The 9355-nt window shown below is 51.1% G+C and overlaps 1 protein-coding gene across 1 annotated transcript in view; it reads left to right on the forward strand.

The window, feature by feature from the left end:
• Positions 1 to 9355, forward strand: part of COL22A1 (collagen, type XXII, alpha 1) — a 210880-nt gene that overhangs the window by 11246 nt on the left and 190279 nt on the right. Inside the window, exons 5-6 of the mRNA XM_006879451.1 lie at positions 2310 to 2354; positions 6830 to 6883. Coding sequence (XP_006879513.1) covers positions 2310 to 2354; positions 6830 to 6883 — 99 coding nt within the window. The remainder of the gene's footprint in view (positions 1 to 2309; positions 2355 to 6829; positions 6884 to 9355) is intronic.

The raw sequence follows: 9355 nt of genomic DNA on the forward strand, positions 1-9355 counted from the left end.
GATGGATGGATGGAAGGATGAGTGAGTGGGTGGGTGGATGGATGGATGGGTAGGTGAACTGATGGGCAGGTGAGCCGGCAGGTAGAGTGATGGGGAAGTGGGAAGGCTGGCTGGAAAGGCTCATCTACCATCTCCTCTAGTAGGACAGGATCCCGTTGATCAGTTAGCATGCAGGTTCCCAGCCTGTGCACAGGGTGGTATCATCTGTATTCACGCTTTTCCACTCTCTATTCTTTATTTCTGATAATAAACATTAAGGACTACTATGTGTGAAGCCAAGCTCTGGAGGTGTAGTCCAGGGGCAGTTGTGAGATGAACGTCTCCATTGGTTCAAATCCACCAGGAGAATGATGGATGATTCATTCAGTTTACAGCCTTAGAAACCCAGTCGTGGGTCACCTGTGAGATGATTCTGACTTGATGGACATGGGTATGTGTGGAATATGGTTCTGCACACAGGCTTTAAGGCAAATAGGACATGACCTTGGTCCTTAAGAAGGCCACAGTTTGCGCTCTGACTAGAAGAACCCAGGAACCCTGGAGACTGGCTCAGGACCAGGACATGAGCCCTCAGGCCTCCTCCAGGACGTTCTAAGCTCAGACGGGTGAGAAGACAAGAACGGGGTCACACGGCAGGGCTTCAACAGCATCCACATAAGATGCGTGTCCATCACTGCCTCTTCTGTCTCCTCTGCTGTGGAGAGTCCAGCCCAGGGGCCCTCAGACCAGGGAGTTCTTTCAGGAAGCTGGATTCTGGCCATGGGGCGACTGTTTCTAATGGTTTCAACCTGTAGTTCTGCTTACAAAACATCACCATCATTCAGCAAGATTGGAAAGGCGGCTTTGGATCCAAGTTTCTGTCTTGGTGATTCAGTGAGAAGCAGGAACCCTACTGTCTGGACAGAAAAGCAAATTTACAACCTTCATTATGTCCCCAAACGAAGTAGGGAGTTGTGAGTAGGGAGTTGTTGTAGTTGTTGTTGTTGTTATGTGCTGTCAAGCTGTCTGTGACTCACAGCGACCTCATATACAAGAGCCTGAAACTGCTCTAGCCTGTGCCAATTTTATTGTCTCTGACATGCCTACCCCCACTACCCCAGTCACTGAGTCAGTCCATCTCATCAAGGGTCTTCCCCTCCTGTGCTGTCCCTCCACCCTTCCAAGCATGATGTCCTTCTCCAAGGACTGGTCCCTCCTTGCAACATGTCCAGAGTATGTCAGATGAAGCTTCAGAATCCTTGCCTCCAAGAATCAGCCTGGCTTCACCCTCTCTAGGATGAATCTATTAATTTTCTTAGCAGTCCGTGGTATATTCAATACTCTTCTCCAGCACTACAGCTCAAGGGCATCAATTCTTCTATCATCCCTAGTCATTGTCCAGCTCTCTGATGCATTATCAAGTATTTGCAAAGATCATGGCCTATATCAGGTGCACCTTAGTCTCCAGACTGACATCATTGCTCTTCAGTACTTTGGAGAGGTCTCTGACAGCAGACTTTCCCAGTGCAATTCGTCTTTTAATTTCCTGGCTGCTGGTACCAAGAGTTTTGATTGTAGAGCCAACAAATTGAAGCTTTGGTCAACAATCTCAATCTCTTCACCATCTACCATGATGCTGCCAACCGGCCCAGTTGTGAGAATATTTGTTTTCCTGATGTTGAGCTTCAGTCCGTATTGAAGGCTGCAGACTGTTTAAATGATGTGGGCACACAGGAGGTAATGTACGTCTCTGTCATCTTCTTCAGTACGGTGACATTTACACAAGGAGCACCACAGGAATCGTGCCACACTTCTTTGCCTGACAATATCTGCATGTGTCCTCAGCTTGTAGGCCACGTTTTTCTTTAATCCATGGAACAAGACCATTCCTGCATCCATCAGTGTATGTGTGTGCAGGTACACATTAAATGTGTGAAGTCTTGTTTTTCTCTTTTAAAAACATACATTTAAAACCAAAGTGTACATTTAGAAATAGTCTGTAAACCGTGCTTTGTGTTTTAAGGAGCGGTTGTTCTGTGAGGCAATCTCAGACAGCTCCTCTTTCATGAATGATACCATTTCAGGCCCCGGCTGGGAGTACCCTTTTGCGTGTTGGGGTCTGCGCTGATTTCCAGGGGCAGCTGCATTTGGAGGGTGTGTTCAGGTTCCTCATGTGGCTTCTCTTCTGGAGCGGAGTCGTCCATGAACCAGTTCTCTTGCCCAACTCGACGTCTGACTAATCCAGGGACTGGGTCGTGAGCCTGGTGGCAGATAACAGACAGTGAGCTAAGCAAGGCCTTACCCACTCATGCTTGCCTTTCTCTTTTTAGGGTGACAGGGGCTTCGATGGCCCGGTGGGACTCCCTGGTCCAAAGGTTAGTATGGGGCTTGATAGAATCAATGGAGTCATGAGTCACCCTTTGTCTTACTACGCCCACAAAAGAACAAAACAGAGAAATGCTTTGTGTGCTTGTCTCCCCAAAGGTGGTTGGTCTGGGAAGTCGAGGACAGGTGTCCCAAAGTTCAGGGTGCTGCACCTGTGTCTTAGCTGCTCAGTCTCCACTTCACTGTCGGGGGAACATGAGGCAGAAAGGCTGTTTACAGGAGCCCTGAGCGGTTTCTCCCTCTCATATGCTTGGTATTCCGTAGGAGATGGATTCTGATCTGTCTTTTTAGACCACTGTACTGCAACACTTTCAGAGTCTGGGCTGTTAGAAACTGTTGAGATTGTCGGGACTTTGCTTTACACAGACATTCCGAGCCCTCTGCACACAGCCAGGTGGTGTTCTCTGCCAGGGTCTTCCCCTCACTGATGGGGCGGCCTCATACTCTCCAGCCTCCCCCAGGTCTGAGGGCTCTACAAGGAGCCGACTGGAGCGTGGTCACCTGCTCAGATGCAGAGTGTTGGCGGTTCGAACTCACCTGGAGTCCCCATGGGAGGAAGACCTAGCAGTCTACTCCCATAAAGATGATAGACTAGAAGATTCTACAGGGTAGTTCTGCTCTGTCACATGGGGTTCCCCTGAGAGGAAAATTGATTTGACAGCACCCAGCAATAGCTAGAAAGGGCTGCCTGGCTGTGTTAAGGTATCATAAACAGACCAGACGCGTGACCTGCAATGCCCCGTCCAGGTGGTCTGGTAGATGTCAGGTGGGGCTAACAAGGTCTGGGGTTGGGAGGGGAGCTGACATGGTGATGGGACTCTGACTGCTCTGCCCCTTAGGAAGCTCTGATGGCTTTAGGGTAAGGAATTGCACTGCCAACACGAAGGTGTGTAGTTGGAGTCCACCAGCTGCTCCATGGGAGAAAGGTGGTCAGTCCCCTCCCACACGTCTTACGGTGTCCCCGCTGGAGGGTCAGCTCTGAGTCTGTTCCGACTCCGTGACTCACGATCACAACAGCAGTCTCGGGCCACACTCTTGCCTGTCTCCTCCTTCCTTCTCTTTTCTGTTTCCTTTCCTTCTCCTTCCTCTTTTCCTCCTCCTCCCCCCTCCCCCTCCCTTTCTATCACCCCTTCCCTCTACTCCTTTTCCTCTTCTCTTCTTCCCCCGCCCCTCCAAGCTCCTCTCTGCTTCCCATTTGTTCGGCCATATTTGAGCGCCCCTAAAGCCGGTGTTGGATTTACAGGATGGTTAAGACACATCCTCACCCCAAGCACCCTGGGTGTGGGGGGCACGCAGACCTGTGAGCTGATGGCTTCTGCTGCTGTGGGATTCTTTCCCATGATCCTTCCTGCTCCAGTGGATTCTAACTACAGTGACTCTCCCTGCCATGTGCCACATTCTGGGCTATGACCTTGACCTGTGATGTATATCATAGACACGGTCACCTGTGCTGTGCTCATGGCAGGTGGTTAAAGCTTGTTGAATGAATTGTATGCAATATTTAGTTCAACTTTCTTGAGCAGCAAAATCATCCCATTTTACAGATGAGGAGATCAAGGGCCAGAGGTGATGCAGTGGCTTGTTGGCCATCTCTCAGCTTGTCTATCTGACTGGCTCACTCCTTCCCTCTCTGTGTCTCCTGGCTCTTTCCTCCTTCCTTTTCTCTCTGCTCCCTCATTCCTGCCTCTCCCCCTTTTCTCATCTGTCCCTCCTTGCACCTTCCTTCTCTGCTCACATTCTGCTGGATAGGGCACACAGGCACGCATACACACACACACACACACACCTGCATGCAGATACACATATATGCACGCATACACACACAGACACATACACCTGCATACACAGGCACGCATACACACACATACACCTGCATACACAGGCACGCATACACACATACATACACCTGCATGCATATACACATATATGCATGCATACACACACAGACACATACACCTGCATACACAGGCACGCATACACACACATACACCTGCATACACACATATACGCACACACTCTTACATGTGTGTGCACGCACACACATATGCACTCACGCACACACGGACAGATGTATGGGAACACATGGGCATCATCACCAGCCCCCTCCCCAGCCTCCCCCCTCCACTGGCTCCCCACTTTGTGGTGGAGGGCCTTGGGGAGGGGTCCAGGGCAGGTGCTGACAACAGACAGACAGGAGTTTCTGCCTCACTGAGCGCTCTCTGAGCTGTGACTGCACTGCTTCCTCACTGTCAGACCAGAGAAGAGAGCAGAGATGCTTGGAACTTGGTGCCTGTGAGCAGAAGGTACTTGTGGGAAACACTGGTTGCTGGTGTCATGGCTGCACTTCTGCTGTTGTTGAGCGAGCCTGAGCCTGGGAGAGGAGGGAGCGGAGGGAGAAGGGTGGAGGGACAGGATGCTAAGGATTAAAGGTGGGTAGAACCACCTGAAAAAAGCATCAGGGTGGGTGGAGAAGAGATTGAGGTTGTTAACAGTCACAGCTTGTTCAGCTCCACAATCAACACTCTTGGCACCAGCAGTCAGGAAGTCAGACGAGGAACTGCACTGGGAGAATCTGTTCTCAGGGACCTCTCCAGAGTCTGAGAAGCAAAGATGTCAGTCTAGAGACCTGATTCAGGCCATGGTCTTCACTATTACTTGCTATGCATCAGAGAGCTAGCCAATGACTAAGGATGACAGAAGAATTTATTTCTTTGAGTAGTGGTGCTGGAGAAGAGTCCTGAACATACCATGGTCTGCCAAGAAAACAAACAGGTCTGTGTTGGAGAGGGTGAAACCAAGTCTCTCCTTAGAGGTTAGGATTTGGAAGCTCTGTCTCACATATTTTAAGCATATGGCCAAGAGAGATCAATCCTTGGGAAAGGACATCATGCTTGGAAGGGTGGAGGGATAATCGCATAAGAGGAAGACCCTGGCTGAGATGGATTGACACCATAACTGGAGCTATGGGAGTAGGTGTGTTGGAGTGAGACTGGCTCAGGATAGAGTAGGCTTCAGAACTGTTGTACAGAGGGTCACTATGAGTCACAGGCAGCTTGGAGGCACACAGCAACAACAACATAACCACTCAGAAGCCTTCCTGGCTGGTTTGAGATGTCTGGCCTGACAGTAGGACCAGTTAAAGGGCCCCAGCCTGTGGATAAAGCTCTGGGTGGGCCTTGGTGACTCTAGGGCCCCATTTGTCTAGATCCTGCTCAAGCCATGTCAGCAAATCTTGCCTGGTGTCTCCGGGGACCAGAGTGCGTCGTCGGTGTGAGTGTGCTGTCATTGTGTACCTGAGTCCGAGCTGATCCATAGCTGACCCTCTGGTGGGTTTTCAGGGGCGACGAACCACGAAGGAGGTGATTGCCCAGCTTTCTCTCAGGGAGCGGCTGGCAGATTCAAACCACGTACCTTTGCAGTGGCAGCAGGATTCCTTACCATTAAGCTAGTTGACCTCATAGAAAAGTAAATGATAGAGACACTGCCCCCACCCAGCACTCAGTCCAGGGACAGAAGGACATGGAAGAGAGAGGTGGGCCGCTGTGGTGAGGGCTGGGCAGAGAGCAGCCTGGGGTCCAGAGGAGAGACCTCTAAGCTTCCTGGGAGACACCTGCAGGAGGCCTTTCTAGCAGAGTCCCTTCTGAGCTTCGGCCAGGTGGATACACTGCCTGGGACAGAGACGGCAGGGAGAGGTGTGTCTGTCAGAGGGAACAGCATGTGCACAGGAGCCGCACACTCCCGACTTGTGAGGTGAAAGCACGAATGGGAAGAGCCCATCGTTCAGACAAAGAACGTACGGAAAACCTGCGTTACAGTCCTGGCTCTGCCCCTGGCCTGCGCTGGGCCCTGGTCAGTTTTCTTCCCTGACTGCTTGCCCTCCTCCTCCTCAGCGATGCTCAGAAAGGCCCAAGGTGCTCACAGAGGAATTTGCTGACCAAATGGCTCCCTTGGGACTAGCTGGTCCGTCACAGGTTTCAAAGTACTTCCGTGCCCTTGGGTTTCTGTGCTCATGTCTGTATGCCCATATTACAGAAGAGAGGCCCTGAGCCCAGAAAGTGAGAGGTGCACTCAGGCTAAGGGGCGGAACCTGGATTTGAACCTGGAACTTTGGGTCCTGGCCATTCAGTCAGCAGTAGGGCAGCCCCAGGGCTGAGCTTGCCCGGCTCTCATTCACTGATGTGGGGGAGGATTGGGAGTGCCCCAGGGACCAGTGGCTTGAACAGTCCTGCTCTTCCCTCTGCTGACATTGTCTGTCCCTGCTGTCTGTCCCGGTAATTCCTAGGTAGGACTTACCCCAGAAAGGCGTCACTAACCTGTTCATCATTTGACAATGATGGAAGGTCTGCAGTCTACACTGATAAATCCAGTTGTGTGAAGGATTCAGGACAACGTGCCCAGGGAAGCTTCCGTGGACAGGAGTCCATTCAGGGGTGGAACCTGATGCCCATTTCTGTTTCAATTTCAGGGAGAAATTGGGCCGGTTGGAATGCCTGGACCCAAAGGAGAGAAAGGAGACTCGGTGAGTAGAGGGCCGCCTCTTCGTGTGCCACATGCCTGTGCCCTCTGGTTCTGCTGCAGAGCTGCGCTGTGTGGTGTATTGTGAGTGTCACTACATTCTGAGGCTATGTGGAGTGGTGTGTCGTCTGGTGTGCCGTGTGTCTGCACTGTGTGACCATGTGGCATGTTGTACGGCTGCGCTGTGTGGTGTGTTGTTTGTGTCACTACATTCTGGGGCTGTGTGGAGCGGTGTGTTGTCTGGTGTGCTGTGTGTCTGCACTGTGTGACCATGTGGCATGCTGGGTGGCTGCGCTGTGTGGTGTGTTGTTTGTGTCACTACATTCTGAGGCTGTGTGGAGCAGTGTGTTGTCTGGTGTGCTGTGTAGCTGTGCTGCTTGCTGTCTGGCTGCACTGTGTGGCTGATGTCCATGGCTGTGCCAGGTGTCTGCTCTGTGTGGCTTCTCTGCATGACTTCCACTCAGCTGTGACTCGTGGAACTCCATGAGGCTGGGGTCAGTGACACAGGAGTCTCCCAAGTGCACACATCACCCTGAACTGATCTCCTACTGAGGCTTGGGCAGTGACTCTGCTGGGCTGAGTCCAAGCACTTCCTCTGGACAGCAAACCCTGCTAGATGGACACTCCAGCCTTGTCCCTCACTGTCCCGCCCAGGGTCGTGAGGTCTCCAGTGGGCTGTATCTGTGAGTCTCACACTGGCCCTCTGCCACTCCTGTCTCACTCAGTTACTGCACGTGTTCTTTCATTGACCGGGGACAGTGCCACCTTTCTTCACCTCCTTCTTGCCCCTGTCCACCCCTTTGTGTCCAGTCCATGCTTTCTCATCCCTGAGTCATATGCATAGGTCCCCCAGAATGTCCTTCCCTCGGCGCAGGTCTTGTTGGATGACACCTCTATGCTCCACATCACCTGGATTTCCTCAGCTCTGTTCCCTGCAATCCCTCACATCAGACAATGGCTCTTTAATGCCTGGGTCTGTGTGTGTCCTTGCACTCTGACACTTGGTGTAATCTGAAGTGTATCCATGAGACCTTCCAGGGACCAGAGACTCAGAGGTGAACCAGGAAATGCTCCCGAGGAACACACCTCGTTCAGAGAGGGAGCCAGATAGCTTGAACACAAATGAAATATAGCTCTGCCAACCTACTTAGCCCTTTTGTGACCAATGGGACATACAGCGCCCACCTGTTATTTCTCCCTGTGGAGTTTACTAGGAAAACGCTATCCCGTTTTTAGCAGGTGCTGTCATCCGGGGGTGCCTGGATGATTGTGTAAACCTGAAGATACCAGCCTTATCCAACCAACTCCTGAACCCCTTAGAGACATGCTTGCTCCACAACTTGTATCAAAATCTGTATTACCTGAAATGTTTAAAAATTACATTCAAAATATCTATTGCTAAAAACATATAACGAAAGAATTCAAAGCAGCATTCTTTTTTGGGGGGTTACCCTAGCTGCCCCCAGTTCCTCATCTGTATCACGGGGATGATGTATCACCTGCACCGCAGTGTTAAGGTGTTGCCAGGCACGAATGTGTGCACGTGGCTCACACGTGGTCAGTTCCACCGCTGATGCCACTACCGGTCCTAGTGAGGGCACTAACCTTTGCCCCCAACACAGCACTGTGTCGAATCAGTGACAGAAGTTTATGTCAGATGGACTTCAATACACATCTTGTCTGCAGAGTTCATTAGCTCTGTGACCTTGGCAGGTCTCTTAACTTTTTGAGAACCTTAGTTCATTAGCAAAAGGGAAATAATTACTGTGGGTGTAATAATGCCTAACCTGAGTGGCTTCCGGTGAATTAGAGTGTTATCTGTTTCTGATTCTAATTAGTCCTCTCTTGATCTCAGTGCCGAGGGGAACCTCAGATGACAAGAGAAAGCCTCACCTTATAGGAATGACGTAGATGATGAGTGTGTGACGAGGGGGATGAGCCTTTAACAATACCACGGAGCTGAAATGACCCAACCATTAAAGGCTGCAGTGTCTAGTTCATTCATATGAAGTGTCCAGAACAGGCAGATCTATGAGGATGCAAAGTGGAGTGGTCACTTCCTGGGGCTGGGCAGAGGAATTGGGAGGGATGCCTGGGGGGGTGAGGTTTCTCTTTGGTGACATAGGAATTCTAAAATTGACTGTGCTGGTGGTGGGTCTAAGAAAGAGGTGTTGGACTGTGTACTTTGACTAGGCAGATGATGTGGCATGTGGACTGTGTCTCAACCCTGAGCCATGGAAGGAATGTACCCAGGATGTGGCATTGTTAGAAAATGGAAGTGATTGCTAGTCCTGGTGGTCCATGTTCAGTAAGTAAGATCCGTCCAAGGCTCCAGGGTGGAGGTGAGAGTGATGCTCCATTATCTGTCAGGCCCCCAGGGTGAGGTGAGGAGAGTGTCCTGTCATCTGTCAGAGTGAGCAGGGTGGAGGTGAGGAGAGTGTCCTGTCATCTGTCAGAGTGAGCAGGGTGGAGGTGA

This window comes from Elephantulus edwardii, unplaced genomic scaffold (genome assembly GCF_000299155.1).
Source record: "Elephantulus edwardii isolate Elephantulus edwardi_28Jun2011 unplaced genomic scaffold, EleEdw1.0 scaffold00003, whole genome shotgun sequence".
Classification (NCBI taxonomy): Eukaryota; Metazoa; Chordata; class Mammalia; order Macroscelidea; family Macroscelididae; genus Elephantulus; species Elephantulus edwardii.